At 40.9% G+C, this 20,724-nt stretch overlaps 2 protein-coding genes across 3 annotated transcripts; both read right to left on the minus strand.

Annotated features, from left to right (window-relative positions):
* Positions 1 to 898: 898 nt before the first annotated feature.
* Positions 899 to 17,243, minus strand: LOC124110812. 2 transcript variants are annotated; one of them, XM_048383977.1, is made up of 9 exons: positions 17,187 to 17,243; positions 8,491 to 8,672; positions 8,079 to 8,244; positions 6,439 to 6,659; positions 3,786 to 3,896; positions 3,308 to 3,437; positions 2,691 to 2,793; positions 1,861 to 1,982; positions 899 to 1,814 (listed from the first exon to the last, which is right to left on the minus strand). In XM_048383977.1, exons 2-9 carry the CDS (start codon positions 8,610 to 8,612, stop codon positions 1,797 to 1,799), a joined length of 993 nt encoding a protein of 330 aa, XP_048239934.1. In that variant the 5' UTR covers positions 8,613 to 8,672; positions 17,187 to 17,243; the 3' UTR covers positions 899 to 1,796. The 2 variants fall into 2 exon arrangements, with proteins under 2 accessions (XP_048239934.1, XP_046326203.1); XM_046470247.2 differs by having other exon boundaries at positions 899 to 1,982.
* LOC125373248 (keratin, type I cytoskeletal 9-like) lies at positions 9,802 to 11,020 on the minus strand. Its single transcript, XM_048384249.1, has 2 exons — positions 10,538 to 11,020; positions 9,802 to 10,443 (listed from the first exon to the last, which is right to left on the minus strand). Exons 1-2 carry the CDS (start codon positions 11,018 to 11,020, stop codon positions 9,802 to 9,804), a joined length of 1,125 nt encoding a protein of 374 aa, XP_048240206.1.
* Positions 17,244 to 20,724: the final 3,481 nt, after the last annotated feature.

Here is a 20,724-nt window from a genome sequence, read left to right on the forward strand (position 1 = left end):
CAACACAATCTTATACCAGTGTTTAAGATTCAGTGTCCACACACAGACAGGCCTTGATACAACACAATCTTATACCAGTGTTTAAGGTTCAGTGTCCACACACAGGCAGGCCTTGATACAACACAATCTTATACCAGTGTTTAAGATTCAGTGTCCACACACAGACAGGCCTTGATACAACACAATCTTATACCAGTGTTTAAGATTCAGTGTCCACACACAGGCAGGCCTTGATACAACACATTCTTATACCAGTGTTTAAGATTCAGAGAAACTCTAGTCCAATAATTTGCAAATCTGGTTAAAAAGTTGCTAGTCGTGACTTCTTTCACACCTGAATGAACAATAAAGACGAGCAGCTGCAGGTGAGAATAACCAAACGATTCCTCACTGATCTGTCCTTACACTGCTTTTGGAACTTTTCTGCACTTACATATTTTGAGGCATTATCTAAATGCCTTTAAAACATAAGTTCAAAGCCTTATTTTATTAAGTAAACCAAAAAAAAGAAATTCAGCCAGATCATAAGACGTGCATGTTGTAAAACTTGGAGACAAAAACAGCTTGTCCTGGACGGTCATGCAGGTGTGTATTTCCATGCAGTTCAGTAATATCATGTCAGCTGTAAGGAGTTTAGGGGATGCAGGGCATCGATGTTTACCATTATGGCGCTAAAAAAACAAAGAAGAATAAGGGCTAATCTGGGACTCAAACCTGTGAGTGACTACACAGACAACAGACATGTGCATCTTACCCTATCATTGGCAACAACCTGTTGACATGTTTCTTCATCTTAAAAGGTCGCCACTGAGCACTAACAAAAGGCTTCCAGACCAAAATATCACATGGCATGAATTTTAAAATAAGATTCCAATCCACAGACAACAACCAAAAATAATAACGTTTGAGAGTTTACAAATATGCAAAACTAATCTGTTTATATACAACATCACAGGTTTATTACAAATCATGTAGCACAAAGTCGACACACTAGTCGATCTCCAAGCCAGCACATTGTCAGCCATAGCACAACTCTCTATGACGCCATTCTTCCTTCTCCTACAGACAGATTTGTATTATATTACAGGACCAGTATGCCATGGTTGCACACTTCATACAAGAACATCATTATTACCACAGCTCTACACCGAGACATCACCTCTGGTGACAACGTATTGTAGACCTCAATGGTGACCTTGACACAATTCAAAAATGCACGGTATCAAGAATGTGTAGTTTTTCTATAAACCAGTAGTACAACTGAAATATCTATGGCACAAAGAAAACTGTCTAGATTCTGACCAATGCCCCATCAGTTGAATGTGTAGTCAATCAGATGTATGTGTGTGAACACTTGATGCTGTATGTGTTCACTTTTGCTGTATGTGTTCACTGATGCTGTATGTGTTCACTGATGCTGTATGTGTTCACTGATGCTGTGTGTGTTCGCTGATGCTGGCTGTGTTCACTGATGCTGTGTGTGTTCACTGATGCTGTGTGTGTTCGCTGATGCTGTATGTGTTCACTGATGCTGTATGTGTTCACTGATGCTGTATGTGTTCACTGATGCTGTGTGTGTTCACTGATGCTGTATGTGTTCACTTTTGCTGTATGTGTTCACTGATGCTGTATGTGTTCACTGATGCTGTATGTGTTCACTGATGCTGTATGTGTTCACTGATGCCTGGCTGTGTCCCAGTGTGTTAAGCCATGTCCGGGTGCCAGTGTTGATCTCAGCGTAGTCTGTGTGTCACTCAAGGAAGTCGACCAGTGTAGATCTCAGCGTAGTCTGTGTGTCACTCAAGGAAGTCGACCAGTGTAGATCTCAGCGTAGTCTGTGTGTCACTCAAGGAAGTCGACCACCTCAGCCAGTTCCCGCTGCCGTGCCTGTTTGTGAGCCCAGCGAGCCTCAGCCAGCTCCGGGGAAACTTTCCACTTCTCATGAAAGATCTGACAACCACATCCTGGACACTTCTTGCCTCCTTCAAAAACAGAAAACAAACTTTGTCGTGTATCCGTGATAGGACTTTACTCCATCCATAGCAAATCTATGTCATTGCAGCTTCTACTGCGAAAAGAGTTGTAATTTATTTGGGAGAAGCATACTGATTTTTTTAACTTGTCAGAAAAGTGACTTTTCTTATTGGTATAATAAATAGAAGAACTTAACACTAAATATAACAACCTAGGTTTGTAAACCAATATTTCTCTCACCTACGTCTTGACTAAAACAGAGGAACTGAAACTGTTTCGGTATGTGGTATTAGGATGGACATAGTTTAACATAGACTTGTAACTCAGTCAGTCCTGTCAAACATTGGTGAAAGTAGGACGTCAGTCTTCAGTTGGAAAAAAGAGGGCTACCAAGGTGTAAGGACTTGAATATTTGTTCTTGAAGCACATAAAATATATGACCTCACACGGAATCACTCAAGCACTTTCAGGACTTTTGATGCTATTGATAGAAGAGTTGCTTCCCTTTGACCAATTCTGGGACACGACATTTCAAATACTAAATAATAATTTAAATCTTAACAAAGCATTTAATTCCAAATCGTTCAGGGCATGTATTATTCGTTTCGAAACATGTTAGGTAATATCTCCAGCTAGATATCTCCCAGGTGTGTGGTACTTAAGCCTGGTGTCCAAGTGTGACATATGTCACTGATCTCGTGCAGTCGGACACTGACCTATGAAAGGCGGAGTCTTCATGTAGGTGTTGAGACAGCCGGTGTGAAACAGGTGGCCGCAGTACACACGCTCCAGTCTCTTCTTCGGCTCTCGAGTTGGGGCCTGAAAGAAACAGTCACGGAGATCCTTGTAGTCCCCGTACAACACTAAAACCTACTGACTCTACTGTCAAGTTCTGGCCACAGTTGTGTGGCTGATGAGAGAGTCTATACAAGTTAAGCACTGGTGATACAGCCATGCCATATTCCCTTGTCTTACATGTAGCATTACTACAGCCATATCACCTCTGACCAGTGAGGGAGGCTATTCTGACCAGTGAGTAGGCTATTCTGACCAGTGAGTAGGCTATTCTGACCAGTGAGTAGGCTATTCTGACCAGTGAGTAGGCTATTCTGACCAGTGAGGGAGGCTATTCTGAGCAGTGAGGGAGGCTATTCTGACCAGGGAGGGAGGCTATTCTGACCAGTGAGGGAGGCTATTCTGACCAGTGAGGGAGGCTATTCTGACCAGTGAGGGAGGCTATTCTGACCAGGGAGGGAGGCTATTCTGACCAGTGAGGGAGGCTATTCTGACCAGTGAGGGAGGCTATTCCGACAGGACAGAGAGACTGTCTCACCTCAGGGTCCTCGGACAAGACATTGTCCCTGCACAGCTGACAGGCCTCCTTGGGGTAGCGCTTGCAGCAGTCTCGAATGAGGAACTCACACAAAGGACGAAGTGATGGCTTGGGCTGGAAGGGAGGGTCTCTGGGACCACAGGTTACACAAACATTAGTGCAGCTCACCATGGCAACCACTGCTGGATTCACTGTCTAAATAGGGCATCAACTATGTAAGAGAGGCCTACAAATTTCAATTCATACAAGTTATTTAATTACCTTTTGAGGATAATTAACTTGACAACAAAGCATCGGTTGTGTGAAAATGAGCAAATAAGAAAGTGTCAAAGTTACACTTAGACTATACAGTACTTGAGGATCTGTTTCATAACTTAATTATTTTTTCCACAACTTTTCAGCAACAACACATACATGATAACACTTGTTTTCCTTATAATCAATTGTTTGTTCTTTCAGGGTAGAATGTCTCACTCACTTGGGTTTTCTCTTGAGCGGAGGTTGGACACACTGTCGGGAAACTTCAATGGCTTGTGCCTGGAAAAATGTCTTTAATAGTGCTGGAAAGTTGCAGTCCTCAATCTCACATCTGAAACAAAACTTCCTTCATTAGTCAAGCACTATTATATACCTCTTCTCAACCAGCTAACTGGAATGTCAAGGTCAGATTTTATGGCCCTTCACTATGTAAAAGATTATTTGAGGCTGTAATAGTTATCTCCCTTGGACTGTTGACACTATGGTGTATCTAGTCAGTGTACCAAACATTATATTTGTCAAGACACATGACATTATCAAATTAACATTTGCCATGCAATGCACACACAAATTGGGGCATTTTAGATCATGAAGTATTCTTGGAACACCAACAAATAAACAGCCAAGATAATCAACAATGTAACAATTTTGATTATTTCAGCAATGCCAGTAAACCAACCCCCTAAAATATTTCTTAGAATATGATTTATTAAAGTTACAAAAACAATTCTGTTTCCCTACTACCAACTTCACCAACTACAGCATTGGTAGATACTTTCTTACTAACAAATAAATATTGTTTAAAGAGAAATCTCTGAATCTTTTCAATATTTGCAAGTGTAAGCTCATATTTCCGAACCATATAACAATATGGAAGCTTTACAGTCACATTTTGTAGATGCTACTTTAAGAGAAATATTTGGTTACTCCTTCAATGAGGTAAGAACAGGAAATGAACCTTTTCTAGCTTGTAGTGCTAATGTTTCACACGCTTTAGACCAAACTAATAGGTCATGAACTCAGTGTTCAAAATAGGTGTCTGACTGTAGGCCCGTGGCAGTTGGATCTTGTGTCGGGCCCATAGTTAAGGCCTGCAGTAAATTTATGTGTTGATTTATTTATCACCATAAACTGTAGTTTTTAAGATGAGTCTCTAAGAGTTCAGTCAGGGCCTGCAGCTTCTAAAGTCTGTGGGTCCTGATTGCCGCCAGATATTTTTTTTATATTTCAAACAAGGTATCAACTGAAATATGACTATCAATCTTAAAATAGAAAGTAAGCATTCATTCCTCCCTACTTGTGAGCTGGGCACAGTTTCCGTTATATCACAGCTGGTGACTCTGGAAGGAGAGACTGATCTGATAGATGCTGACAACTTTGGTGAAACCCATGAGCATGGATAGTTCCAGCAGACAAAGGGTGAAAACTGGGACAATTTCCGCCTCCAGCCCACGACCAACAGTTCCTTTATAAGAGAGTTACAGTATTCATCCTACTACACTATAAGTTGTCAAGTGATCTCGAGGGGTACATGGTGTGATGGTCCTTGTGTGTGAGCCTACATACAACAGTAATTGTGGTGTCTTTAGTTGCTGTATACAGTGTCATATTAGGTCAGCAGAAAAACATTGGCCGGCATATGGTCTCATCTACGGTCAGTAACAACCAGCTTGGACTTTTCCTGACAGTGTACAGGCTCATATGAGGTCAGTAGCTCTGCTCTCTGATTGGTCAATCTCGCTTTGTGGCATTACATCACACCAAATGCCACGGGAGATCAGTTGACAACAAATTTACCTTACCGACATTCATGCCTACATTACGCAACAATCGCATATCAACAGCTTCACTGGGTTAGATTGGTTGGTTGGTTTGTTGATTAACGCCGCACTCAGCAATATTCCAGCTATATGACGGTGATCTGTAAATAATCAAGTCTGGACCAGACAATCTAGTGATTGACATCATGAGCATGGATCCACACAATTGGGATTGATGACATGCATCAAACCAAGTCAGCGAGCCTGACCACCCAAACCCGTTAATCGCCTCTTATGACAAGCATAGTTGCCTTTTATGGTAAGCATGGGATGCTGAAGACCTCTTCACGGGTCCCCTGGGTAAGAAAAACTCGCGGACGAGGGAAATGAACAGAGTTACATGCATTCGGATAAACACTGGTTCATTACAGAAACTGAACGATACATATGGATAAAAGCAAGTTACCTTAGATGTGTTCTAATGCATTTCTCAGCAGGCTCCATGACATTTGTCCTCCGCCTGTGAGTGGGCTAGATGGACTACAATTGCCTGCTCCCTAACCAGTCAGAAGCAAATATTTCAATCTAAGCAGACCATATATCGAGGGACAGGCCTCTGGGCAAGTTGGAGACTGATCACTGCTGCTGGAGACCAAGCGGCACTCTCACACGAGAGATTCAAAGATTTACATGCAAGATTTTCGCAAATCAGCTAGTGATATTTCACAATTTTCACAATTTCATTGACCAAGTTTGTTATGGATCATATGTTTGTTGGCCTGAAGCGACACGGTGTAGGTTTTGACTGCACTTGGCTAAATACTCAAAATGACAGTGTAATGTCACCGTGTGGGCTGGAGGGGAAGCAAACAGAATTAACTCTCAGCATTCAAGCACTGTGTAAGATTGTTTACAAGACTACAGAAGTCCTCAGATAAGAGCATCTGTGCATGTGTCGTGCATCTCGACCGCTGCCGGGAGAAAAGCAGCAGGGCGTGTCAATGTATCATTACACTCATGGGCGCGGCAGTGATCGTTAATAATAATCTACTGCTTGTCCCTCGGTATATGGTCTCTGATGTAAGTAAGGTAAGATAAAGTTGACTGACTCACTGGACTTGGTGAAAGGGGTAGTCATCCGGCACGGTTATTCGGAGATTCATGAAATAGCTCCCCTGCTTCACTTTTATCACAATTTGTGAAGTCTTTTGTTTTAAAATAACTTTATCATCGCCGGACACGAGATTGCGTTTGATGTATGAGATCTCCTCGTTACACACACACAGCGGGTTTTCCTGCAGGAACGTTTTCACAAACATCACCATCAACACCACCTGAAACAGGGCCGAGATTGCAGGTCAGTTACATAGGCTGTTCAAATAGACACACGACTTCACATGACTTCACATGACTTCACATCTAAACACCCTTGTTCAAAGAGAGATTGTCTCTTAATTTTATAGATATATTTATATCACCATACACAGTTCATAGGACTGCCTGATTCTGTTGCACAAGCGTTTCAAACATCATGGGATATTTTCTGTGATATTAGTTCGGAGACAACTCCTGGGGGGTCTAGATTAGCTGAAAACTTGACAACCATAATTTTCCACTTATATGTAACACTGATCAGGAACCAAACAAAAGTTAGACCTTTATATTTTGGTAATGTAATGTCACCAGTGCCATGAGCAACTCTCGCCCACCCACATCCAGAAACACCCAACACCCACCAACACACTCCCACATACCCACACAGACAACCCCTGTCATACATACACCCACAGACACATGCACACGCACACACACTCGCACACGGAGACACACCCATTCACACACTCACAGACACAGACCCTCACACCCCCATCCCTCTGCTCCCCTGTGACAGGTCACTGCTCCCCTACCTGTCTCTGGCCCACATGTTTGCGATCCTCCTCGTCACACATCTTACACACCACCACCCCTCTCCTCCCCTGTGACAGGTCACTGCTCATCTACCTGTCTCTGGCCCACATGTTTGCGATCCTCCTCGTCACACATCTTACACACCACCACCCCTCTCCTCCCCTGTGACAGGTCACTGCTACACTACCTGTCTCTGGCCCACATGTTTGCGAGCCTCCTTGTCACACATCTTACACACCACCACCCCTCTGCTCCCCTGTGACAGGTCACTGCTCCCCTACCTGTCTCTGGCCCACATGTTTGCGATCCTCCTCATCACACATCTTACACACCACCACCCCTCTCCTCCCCTGTGACAGGGCACTGCTCCCCTACCTGTCTCTGGCCCACATGTTTGCGATCCTCCTCGTCACACATCTTACACACCACCACCCCTCTCCTCCCCAGTGACAGGTCACTGCTCCCCTACCTGTCTCTGGCCCACATGTTTGCGATCCTCCTCGTCACACATCTTACACACCACCACCCCTCTCCTCCCGTGTGACAGGTCACTGCTCCCCTACCTGTCTCTGGCCCACATGTTTGCGAGCCTCCTCGTCACACATCTTACACACCACCACCCCTCTCCTCCCCTGTGACAGGTCACTGCTCCCCTACCTGTCTCTGGCCCACATGTTTGCGAGCCTCCTCATCACACATCTTACACACCACCACCCCTCTCCTCCCCTGTGACAGGGCACTGCTACACTACCTGTCTCTGGCCCACATGTTTGCGAGCCTCCTCGTCACACATCTTACACACCACCACCCCTCTCCTCCCCTGTGACAGGTCACTGCTCCCCTACCTGTCTCTGGCCCACATGTTTGCGAGCCTCCTCGTCACACATCTTACACAGGCCGTCCAGCAGCTTGAAGGACAGACTCTTGCTCTTGAGCTCCACCACGATGGGCTGGTGTGGGTAGTTCTCCGGGAACATCAGATGAATGGTCACTTGTTTCTGCTCCGTCACACTGCAACACAGCACATACAGTGTCCTACATTCAGTGTCCAGTCAGAATGATGTCAAAATCTTTGAGAATGAAAAACTTGATAGATTGCATTAGTCATTCTGAACACACTTCTCAAAGGTCTTCACATACCTAAAAGTTGAAAACTTTGACCATCTCTCAGCCTTCACACATTTCATCCTCTTATAAGGACACCCCAGACTCATCCCCCTTTACTTACAATACAGATTGTCGTCCTCCAATACTTACAAAACAGCCACCCTGACCAGTTCCCGGACAGCAGCCTCGAGTTTGACTCCCTCGATGCCCACCAGCCTCTGTCTGACCTGGGCCAGCTCTGCGTCTATCACCTGGGTTGTGCCCCCTGCCATGTCAGTGTCGCGGCAGCTACACACTGCTAGTGTTATCTTGTAATCATCAGGGAGTGTGGTCTACAAACAAGTTATTTCATGTTAATACTGGACTACACAGCATATCTTTAACACTTGTCTTAATGAGCGAAATTATTATAGGAAATAGGATATACATAATTCACTAGTTCTATCCAAAAGCGGGGTTCAACAATTCTATTAAAAATATCCTAAGCTAGTTAATTTTCAAATCTGTTCAGGCACATTTCTGAAAATGAAATCCCTGATGTCAAGGCCAACTGCTTCTGTTTGTTTGTTTCTTTCTTTATATTCTGTTAAATGCAGCACACAGCAACATTCCAGCTACATGACGGTGGTCTGTAATGAAGTTTGGACCAGATAACCCAGTGATTAGCAACATGCGCATCGATTCACACATTTGGAATAGATAACATGCACTCAACCACCCAATCCATTTAGTTGCTTCTTATGATAAGCATTGCTTGCTGAGAGGAATGTTACTACCAAGAATCCCCCTAGTTTGTGTCCTAATGTATTTCCTACAACTAGTTCAAACAAAGGATAAAGCTGGCATGTGTGAGTATTACATTTACAGTGAGTGAGTGAGTTGGGTTAACACTGCTTTTAACAGTATTCCAGTCATATTACAGCGTGTCAACTTAATGTGGGAGGAAAGCCCAAAGTGATGCAGGTCGCGGACGGTTACCACTTTCGTGAATCCCACGAGCACAGGTATGGTGCTGACAAACTTAGAAACTCGAACCCACAATGAAAGGTTTCTGGTGTGCCCAAGGGATGCAACTACATACACAGTCATATGAGACAGTTATGAAAAGAGCCGCTTGTAGGGAGAAGACTGTATAATGCCTGAAGAAGAATGCATCCCTCATAAGTAACTGTTTAATAGAGTTTCAGGAATCCATCCAAGAGCCAGGCACTCAGTGTAAAGAACTTCACCTCTCGGGACGCGGCCAGACCCCAGCATGCTAAGGGCCACTACAGGAGGGAAATACACCCAATTATTTGACCCCTCATACCCCTTGTACCACCCCTTGTACCACCCTTTGTACCTCCCCTCGTACCACTCCTTGTCCCTTCCCTTGTACCACCCCTTGTACCTCCCCTTGTACCACCCATTGTACCTCCCCTTGTACCACCCCTTGTACCTCCCCTTGTACCTCCCCTTGTATCACCCCTCGTACCACCCCTCGTACCACTCCTCGTACCACCCCTCATACCTCCCCTCGTACCACTCTTCGTACCACTCCTTGTACCACCCCTTGTACCACCCCTCGTACCTCCCCTCGTACCTCCCCTTGTACCACCCCTTGTACTTTCCCTTGTACCACCCCTCGTACCTCCCCTCGTACCTTCCCTTGTACCTCCCCTCGTACCACCCCTTGTACCTCCCCTTGTACCACCCCTTGTACCCTCCCTTGTACCCCCCCTTGTACCTTCCCTTGTACCACCCCTTGTACCACCCCTCGTACCTCCCCTTGTACCTTCCCTTGTACCACCCCTCGTACCACCCCTCGTACCTCCCCTTGTACCACCCCTTGTACCTCCCCTCGTACCACTCCTCGTACCTCCCCTTGTACCTCCCCTCGTACCACTCCTTGTACCTCCCCTCGTACCACTCCTTGTACCTCCCCTTGTACCACCCCTCGTACCACTCCTCGTACCTCCCCTTGTACCTCCCCTTGTACCACCCCTTGTACCTCCCCTCATAACACTCCTTGTACCTCCCCTTGTACCGCCCCTCGTACCTCCCCTCGTACCACTCCTTGTACCTCCCCTTGTACCTCCCCTCGTACCACCCCTCGTACCTCCCCTTGTGTCACCCCTTGTCCCACCTCTTGTACCTCCCCTTGTACCTCCCCTTGTACCTCCCCTTGTACCTTCCCTTGCCCCACCCCTGTACCTACCCTTGTACCACCCCTTGTACCACCCCTTGTACCTTCCCTTGTACCACCCCTCGTACCACCCCTCATACCTCCCCTTGTACCACCCCTCGTACCACTCCTTGTGTCACCCCTTGTCCCACCTCTTGTACCTCCCCTTGTACCGCTCCTTGTACCACCCCTCGTACCTCCCCTTGTCCCACCTCTTGTACCGCCCCTCGTACCACTCCTTGTACCACCCCTCGTACCTCCCCTTGTGTCACCCCTTGTCCCACCTCTTGTACCTCCCCTCGTACCACTCCTTGTACCACCCCTCGTACCTCCCCTTGTGTCACCCCTTGTCCCACCTCTTGTACCTCCCCTTGTACCACCCCTCGTACCTCCCCTCGTACCTCCCCTTGAGTCACCCCTTGTCCCACCTCTTGTACCACCCCTTGTACCTCCCCTTGTTCCACCCCTCGTACCACTCCTTGTACCACCCCTCATACCTCCCCTCGTACCTTCCATTGTACCACCCATTGTACCATGGCTATATCAACCCAAGGTACAGTGGTACTAAGCACAAGAATCGAACCTTGCAGCTTCACATACATTTCCTTCAGACACATGATCATGGTGCCGGTGTATTGTAGAGGAACGGTTATGAGACATTTCCCTTTGTGACACACTGCGGCCCACACTGATCATATACACCTCCTTCAGTTACGGAATGCTTATACTTCTTTAGAAATGGAAGCACAATATAACAGCTTTACCACATTTCAACTACAATACACAAAATATGAAAAATTCAATCTATTACACATACGAGAATCGTCTGTAACAAATTGGAACAAAAATCCTATCACGGAAACAAAATCAATTTACAATTCAACAAAAACAACAACAAATATCGCAGTCAGGAAAATCTGTCCAAAAGACCTTCAAAGATAATTAACCATTATTAGAAATCTCTAATGTACAAATTCCAGTTGGCTAAAACTGCCATCAAGTAGCACCTGATCAGCTTCCCAGGGGATCCAAGGGGGGATAACTCTAATCAACGACCTTCTCTATCAACTTCATCTATCTAAACATGACCTTAATCCCCAGTGTGGGAACATGCTAGGGGTAATATGTAGATCTATTAGAGATTAATTACCTCCCCTGGCCTACAGTGGTAAACTCAGCTGCCCTTTTGACGTCACATGGGCTCGGCCAGATACCATCATCAGCCATTGCATCATCATTGCTGGGAGCAATACAATCTATCAAAACTCATCCAATCCTGAATGGCTTCTGCAGTGACACTTAACCCATCAACAGTCATCTATGAATCTTTTAGCAGTCAAAAAGGCCCTGAAACAAGTTTAGCTAGCTAATATTGAAAGATCGGGAGCCGATATGATCCCAAGTCTGTGTCAAACTGGTTATGGTTATGTAACAGAAATAGGTTGTTGACAATGGGCTGATTTAGAGGAAGACTGAAGCCATCTTTGATGTGTCATCAGTATTGATAACAGAAAGAAATCTGATTTAAAAACCATTAGTGTCATCAACTGATTGACGCGGAATGTCGGTATGGAGAAGACTTAATTTAGTGTAAGGAAATACAAAGTGTTCAAAGGTATGGCTTTAATTGATGGGCCGTTTCACAGTGTCCCCACTTAGTTTACTCGTCATCCATCAATGTGAATTGTGTCTTTTATAGCTATGCATATATCAAGCTTACTGATGCAAATTTTATATATTTGATGTTATTTATTTCATAATATGACTCCATTCATAAATTTTCACATTTTGATAGTGTCGAGTTCTGTAAAGTGTTAGATTTCTTAATTTTTTTAATAAAATATCATTCCTTTTAGCTTATGATTGTTTAAACAAGTAGTTTTTTACAACAATTACATAAATTTTCATAAAACATAACAAAGTCACTAAATTAACATTTAAAAATCATTTTGTTAAATTTAAAAACAAAATCTACATCTTGCCTTACATTTGAACCTATAAAAGTGTCAAGAAAATTCGAATGAGCTTAAAACAGAGGTGCCAAAATCCTACACCTCCTTAAATCCCTTGGAACAGATTATCCCCCTTTAATCCCTTCCTACCAGATCAAGTGGGCCACCTTGCCCCTTAATGAGTGACTGCATCAGGTAAAACAAAAGCTTAGAGGATTTAGTTTATTTCTTAACAGGTGTGGCTGAGGACACAAAACAGCCCTTCATCAGTTGTAGAGAATGCTACTTGATTTCTCCACCATTGCAATTAAGAAGCTATTTTGACATGTTTACCTTGGCGGAGTGCTGCTAACTTAATTACCTTACACCTGATTATGCCAGTGTCTATCTTATGGTCTTCATGCTAATTACAGGTATAAAATTGTCACCTGGGCAAGGTGTGAATTGATAGCAGGTGACGACACAAGACATTGTCTACCTTCTGGATAAAACAAAGAATTATGATGCAATCAACACTGACTGGTGTGAGATAGCAACTTATCCATGTGCTCAGCCTAATAAAATACCTATCAGCTATAATCAAACATGCTAATTTTGTTTGTACAATTATAATAAATTGCAATAATATGCAAATTGTTTTATTAGGTACAATTAGTATTTTAACCACATTTGTCAAGTTTTTACATAAACAAAAACATGTCATAAATAAAAAGTATATCTAAATAGCCTTAAGTGATTTACAATTACATGTGTGTTCAATGTCTTAACCCTAGCAGTTGTAACATCATTTACCTTCTACAGTGAGTAGTGTATTATTGTCTGATGAGTAAACAGAAAACATCCCCATTTACCCTGTAGTCAAGTAATATTATTCTTCTATGTTTCAGTCAGAGTCATGATTTGACAGACCTTCAGTGTTCAACATCTCTGCATCAATATTGACATGGAACTGTACGGTTCTACATCCCTTGCATCAATATCTTTACCATGTTTACTCTTCTCAAATCAGTCTACTGCTTCCTTAGAAACAAAAGCATTGATGAACAGTTGCTTCAATCTGTGTGAGGTGTCTCCCTACACCAACAAGTCATTATTTTCAGTCGGATCACTTGAGCCCAAAAGGCATAATTAACATAGAACTTATTTGTAATAAGGTACAAATGATAAATATTTTGTTTTTCATGTTTTTAAACTATATAATCCCTTTTTAATTACTTTTATATTATCATGGCTTTTTCCATGCACATAAAACATAATTTCAATGTACATAATGGGTTTTGTGTGACATTTTTGTCTAAACTGTTGTCAAATATGTTCTGCTTCTGAATTAAAGTTTGTAAAAAGAAAATGCAAATTCTTATGAAGTTTCTAGCTTTTTATTATTATCGTGTATATCCATATTCATTTATGTGCAAAAAGTAGGGATTCTGTCACTCCTGGGATCCCTTACTACTTGGTAGGGTATCTATCCCCTTCTGTAACCATTATTTTTATGCATAATAAAAAATTTAATTACCAAAATATATAATTTCAATGTACTTTGAAAAACAGGGCAACATGAATGATTAGTCTTGGGGTATTGTTACAGTTAACTAACTGAAACGTCTTGTGATCTAAATAAACTATACCTGCACCCATTTCATTCATGATCTTTGTATTTTAATTTCATTCAACAGAAACAAATTTAACACCTCATTAAATGTGGAAAAACAAAGTGAACGAGTCTTTCACAGATGGTCCCTGGTAAATATTTCTACAAACGGGATATGTCACTTATGTCTCTATATAAAAGGACACATGTCAATCTTGACTCAAGTTATCCAATCAAGCCTCCCATCAATAGGTACCGATAAATATTTCTTCTCTTTCAATACAGCACAGAAACACAAAGATAACAGCAATTGTGCCACAAATTGACTGCCTTTGAGGCATGTAAATAAAGATAAATATTTATCTTTCGTCTGAAAAAGCTTGTTACTTCATTAACGAAAACTCGTTAACTACAGGTAAAACAAACCATAGCTGTCATTGCATCTTGGTGCTAAAAGAAGACGTCCCTGAATGGCAGTGTAAGCCTGTTGTATTTGGTCAATGAAGCATGACTACATTGTTGTAAATCTATTAGCACCACAGACTGTGTCGGTCTGTGACGAGGCAATCACCTGGGACACCTCGCACACAACTGTTAGCATCTAAGTCTTTATCCAGTTCCTAGTGCTTAGTTTCTGCTTCAACACAACAGAAGTGTATTTGTAGAGATTTGGGCTACAAGCCCCTCCTCTTACACTTATCAAACTTAAAAACATATATAAATGGTGGAGAGGAGATCAATAAAACATACTTCTTATGATAAACATGTTTTTATATATGTTGCGATGTACATAATCACTGTTTTACTGTTACAGCTAGGTAACTGGTACAATTTAAAATAACAAGGATTTTTCCAGTACTAATATTTAGCAATATATTTATTTTTTTACATTTTGGACATATTTTAAAAAATGGTATTCATCTTCAATGTTAGAAATCTGACAAAATTCACAATATCTTGAATCTCTATCGATATTTGTGTACCTTCCAGTTTCAATTTTCAGCTTAAGGGAAGATACTCTAATCATAGCAAAATATTTTTTTAACAAACTATATGCAACTTCTGATGACCATTTAGAACCACCAAGCCAAGTGTGTTTCAGTTCATAAATGTCATGTTTAGTGAGTGAGTATGTTGGTTTTAATGCCGCTTTTAACAGTATTACTGTTATATCGTGGCTTGCCAGCTTAATGTAGGAAGAAAGTCCAAAGTGATGCAGGTCTCAGATGTTTACCACTTCAGTGAAATCCATGAGCACGGGTATGGTGCTGAAAAACCTAGAAACATAATCAGGGCAAAACGGGAATCGAACCTACAATCATAGGTTTCTGGCGTGCCCAAGGGACACAACTCTGCAAAGCGAATTGTGGCACCTTAGACGACTGGGCAAACTGTGCCCCATCATATTTAGGAATAAAGAATATTGTACCATGCAAGCCTTTGACAAATTTGTTATTCCTAACATTCATAAGATATTTACGATGCATATATCACAAACGTAATAATGTCTTATTTATATATAATGTGAATCATGAAAGAATCAAAGTTTTAGACAAACTTTCTTTCACTAAAGCAGGGCTTGATTTAAGGAATTGATTTAACTTGCACCATGTGCATGTTGACATAAAACCCAGTTGCACCAGGAAAAAACAGGTTGCACACTGGTCCCATACATTTATCACAGTTGAAACAATAGACATGATTGATGCATAAACTTGTCTAAATAAACAAAATCTCAGATCTCATTTTGATTATGGCAAGCCCCAAAAAGCGTGACAAATTATACATAACACAAGGATTAGTGATATACTGTATTCCACGTAATAAGCGCCCACGGCAATATTTGCTAATATATTGGCTAGTGAACAATCCCAATTAGAACCCCTTCCGATTGATCAATGTACACAAGACTTATTCATTCGTGTATAATACAGTGAGTGAGTGAGTGAGTACGGTTTTACGCCGCTTTTAGCAATATTCCAGCAATATCACGGCGGGGGACACCAGAAATGGGCTTCACACATTGTACCCATGTCGGGATTCGAACCCGGGTCTTCGGCGTGACGAGCGAACGCTTTAACCACTAGGCTACCCGACTGCCCCTGTGTATAATACATGTGTTATATGCATCCTTAATTATGGGAAATTAAATCCTGGAAAAATACATCTGTCGTATATAAATATTTCAGGCTGTCAGCATAAACCACGAAATTTACGATCTTTCAACTCTGTTTTACCAAAATAATATTCTAATAAGAGCAGCATAAGTTGCTATAGTCCAATTCTAACCCTGAAAAACTATAGGCAGCTGATGGGTGTAAACTACTTGGTACCATTAAGCAAAGGTTATTGAGCAACACCGCTTCACATCGATGTATAGAGCTTTCTGAAAGTAAGATCTTTGAGTGGCATTTAGAAGCTGGATGTGAAACTTATGACAAGATGGTATGGATGATCATCTCCATTATTGTTTTTGTAGTGACACTTCGGTGTACATTGTAACACTGTTATCAAGCTCGACACAGTTACACTTCGGTGTACATTGTAACACTGTTATCAAGCTCAACACAGTGACACTTCGGTGTACATTGTAACACTGTTATCAAGCTCGACACAGTGACACTTGACTGAGCTGAATCATTTTTCACACACAAGATCCCCAAATGTGCAAAAATTATAAGCAAGGCATATTTCTGGAGTTATGCTTGTGTCTAAAATATCGTTTTCTTATCAAGAGAACCATTAACCAAAGGAATCGGAAGTGCACTAAAGTGAATATTTAATCTCAACAATATTGTCATTCGTTTGTTGGTTATATATTATACATAATTATGTCGCGCAATAGATTTGACAACATCACGTGTTAATGGTACCAAATAAAAGTTGTCTGTATATGTCTACATAACCCCCACTGCTCCTAATCAGTATCTAACGTAGCCGTCTTTTCCAGACTGAAATGTTCAGACATTCTTGAGTAGGCCTAACATTTTTGACAGTTTCTCTGTTTACTGGATGTGTGTTGTCGTTTCCCATGATTATTGTCGTGAATGTATTTAATCACGAATGTGAGTAGGATCACTAATGTATGGCAAATGGACGTTTTTCACCAAAGAAAATCTAAAACATACAAAGTTTTTACCTTATACCAAGTTTCACAATATCACAAACACGGTGCAAAACTCACTCGTGATAATCCGCTTACACATTTCTATGACGACGTATTTTGTGTATGTAAATAAATGTGTGAGGAGCAAATTATTAATAATAAGTATATTAGCGGTATATAAGGGCCCTTTAGATGTCCTGTATGATATTTGTTATAAAAATAAAAACGAACCAATATATTTATATATCCTTGAGAACATCATGTCAAAAAGGGGAGGCTATTCACACAAAATAAGCTACTAGCATACCACAAGTAAATGTCTATGACCAGATTTACATTAGCCAGTGACCATCTGATATCCTGATCTTCTCGTGTAACTTTCGACGTGAAAAAAATTCTCCGAAATGTGATATCATGTAAATACTTTCAAAAGTTAAAGGAAAATGCAGATACATATGATTTTAAGGAGGTGGGTTTTTTTAATTCACGCAGTTATACTTTATTAAGTGTCACGTTTTACACAAATGAATAAAAAGGCCATAAAACATAAGGTTTCCTACGCGTGAAGGAACTCACATAAGACAATAGTAATATCAATGTAATATCTATAGTAAGATATTCAAGTGAGCTTGAATGTACATGAACTCGCTACAGTTGCGCCATTTACCGGCTTGGTGAAAATCTTATTGTGGAATTTTCTCAAGTAACTGTATTTTCTAAACACCATTACATTCATGAAGTGAGGAGATTAACTTTTGATCAGCAATTTACATCTATTTTGTCAAGTTTGACTGACTGTTAATCCCATCTTTTCTTTAACATTCTTCACAACGATCAATAGTTTAGCCGCTCGTTCAATCTTAAGTACTTTACTACATGGAAACTTTGACCATCGGCGAAAAGATCTAAACAAAGAGATGATCGCATGCTTGCTAAGTAAAGATAAGAACGAAATAAAATGCATCACCTTTTTGCAGATTCCTTTATCTGCACAAAACACGGCGGAAATCTGGTGTCTAAAGCCTTTGTAGGTATCCCTAAGCAGATTACCTGCCCTTCATATCTACATGGCGGCTACTTCAAAGAGCGCTTCTCTGATTTTATCTATCTTCATACAAAGCCATAATCACCCATTTATTTACCCAGAGGAGTTAAGTGCCGATCCTGGTCAGCAGATGTTCGGTCGTAGGGGTTGGACAGACGGACTGGGGTCAAGTTGAAATAAAACACGAACACTGACCTGAGAAACGGACAATTGCGTAATGACTATCTGACTGTTCTTTGACAAATGCTATGACGTGTTGTGTACTTATGAAATGTACATGTTTGAAGAAGAGTGTATCTGGGGAAACGAGTCCATCAAAAGCACCGTAGAGGTCATGTAAGCTTAGGGAGATGATTATCGTTGTGAGAAAGGGAATATAAATAAATATCAGTGATTGCTATATAAGTACTTCAATGCGTGTGATGTTCAGATAATGTATATAAGTATACGTCTTCCTATATACACATATATAAGTGTTCGCGCACACATGTGTAATATAAACGAGGCGGAGGGATACACGGAAAGAAGAATCGATAGAAAGAAAGAATAAGAGAAAAAAGAGAATTATATAGAGAGGCTTGGACAAAAGAAGAAGGTGTAACACATTGCAATTCCACATGTCTACTGGATACACAAGACAAAAGGTGTATGATATTATACAAATATACAAACATACAGTATATACATAAGTCTTTGAACGACTTTTAGAAGTGATACACATAAGCAAGATAATTATGCCAATTTCTTTATTATGAGGAACACAACGTTGTGTTTCTCATTATAAAGAAGTAAACATCTATTTTTCTTCCTAATATAAACATTTAATTATTTTCTTCTTGCGTAACATGTATTATGTATGGATTTTGGGCTCTCTGAAAAGTGTAAATTGTAAATTTGCCATTAAAAATATATTTAATTACTTCAAAGTTGACAAATAGACAAAAGAGCTATTTGGCAGCTTCTGGCATCACGATCGATGTCTGAATGATGAATATCTTAAAGGGGAGCATTTCACCTACCAATAAAGTTATAATGTATAAATAAAAATGACGTCATACATGGCCCTGAAATAATACCTTCTATATTAGCTCCCCATGTGGAAGAAAGATGTAACAATCCACAGTTAAAACTACTTGACCACAGATTAACTTGACAGGTTTGCTCAAATCTATGTAAATTGTCGATTAGTTTGAGTAATACGCGTCTATATCACGGAGACAAGTAATCATTTTCTTGTCTCAGTTTTTATGAAATCCGAGTAGTTGTTTTAATGTCGCGACGCCGACCCACGTAACGGTCGTGTGCCTCATGTATACCTTGGAATGCAAATGAGTATATTTAAATTTACATCTGTTTGTCCAACCCACTCTCCAGAGCATATCGTGTGTACATACGCTGAGTCTTCTCAGTAAATTGCACATCACTAACATTATGGGTCTCATTCATAGTATAGCTGTAATAATTAACGTATGAGTAATTTTATGGAATTTCAAGAGGCGAGTGAAAATGACACCGATTTGTTTCATAATGCACATTATCTTACCAAACGCAGTGTTATATATAAATAGTGCACATACACTATAAACTGCCAGGCAAAAAGCAAGTATACACTTGAAAAATTGGATTTGACAATAAAATATAAACGCTAGCCAAACGTTACTGGGCTGAAAATAGTCACCGAAACACTGCAAACGTATAAGGTCCTAGACTCAACCAATTTATGATACCGGTATCAAAATATCTCCATCGAATAACAATTTTGTTTGTTTTCATTTTAGTCACAAAATTATGGGTGTAAACTTTCTTGTACCCGGATGTATAGTTATGGAAATATTGTTTGTGATAAGCCCCTTTGTCCTATGTTGTCATATCTCAGTGATATAGTGATAGATGCAGAAAATAATGTACTTTATAAAAATAATAATATTCGCTTCACGTTTGTGTCCACTGCCTGGCAGTGAATACTGTATAGTGATAATGACTTTGCTCCTCTGTCTTATATTATTACCACTCATATCTTAGTATTGTATTACTAATGGTCAATTCAGACCGTAATCTCCCATCATAAACCATGGTCACTTTGAGGTCAGCCTAACACAGCGACCATTGTGAGATGCTCTAAATTTGATAACGTTTCCATCAAGATGATCTCATTATAATTTTGGACATAATAATTCCTGGTTCGTATCTGTGTTCATGTCGTAAATGCAGTGGGAAGTTTAATATAAATCAAGGAATCATTGTTTTGACACATGTTATCAGCATCGGTCATAAAAAGGTCACAGTGTTGGTGCTGGTCACCGAGCACACATCACGTCATTTATTACTGCTATAAACATTCTGACATCTTCATCACGTTACGAATTGTGCCGTATCATTCATGAATAGAAGACCCCGTATTCTATAGGTGTAGCTGATCTTTATTCCGCGAAAAACAACAATGAAACAAGCATTGTTTGTGTATAATATTGCTCGGAATTCAACTTCAGTCTGTATCAGTAAACTGTATACCACACCATTACATGG

Source organism: Haliotis rufescens, unplaced genomic scaffold (assembly GCF_023055435.1).
Source record: "Haliotis rufescens isolate VD_foot unplaced genomic scaffold, xgHalRufe1.0.p SCAF_5, whole genome shotgun sequence".
NCBI lineage: Eukaryota > Metazoa > Mollusca > Gastropoda > Lepetellida > Haliotidae > Haliotis > Haliotis rufescens.

What these genes read in the sequence shown, in the direction of transcription:
- LOC124110812 (XM_048383977.1), bottom strand. Translation starts at nt 8,612, where the DNA reads ATGGCAGGGGGCACAACCCAGGTGATAGACGCAGAGCTGGCCCAGGTC. An exon ending in AACATGTGGGCCAGAGACAG is followed by an intron (nt 6,660 to 8,078) that starts GTAGGGGAGCAG and finishes GCCCTGTTTCAG; the next exon opens with GTGGTGTTGATGGTGATGTT. An exon ending in TACCCCTTTCACCAAGTCCA is followed by an intron (nt 3,897 to 6,438) that starts GTGAGTCAGTCA and finishes GTTTTGTTTCAG; the next exon opens with ATGTGAGATTGAGGACTGCA.
- LOC125373248 (XM_048384249.1), bottom strand. Translation starts at nt 11,020, where the DNA reads ATGGAAGGTACGAGGGGAGGTATGAGGGGTGGTACAAGGAGTGGTACG. An exon ending in GTACAAGGGGTGGTACAAGG is followed by an intron (nt 10,444 to 10,537) that starts GTAGGTACAGGG and finishes GGGTGACACAAG; the next exon opens with GGGAGGTACGAGGGGTGGTA.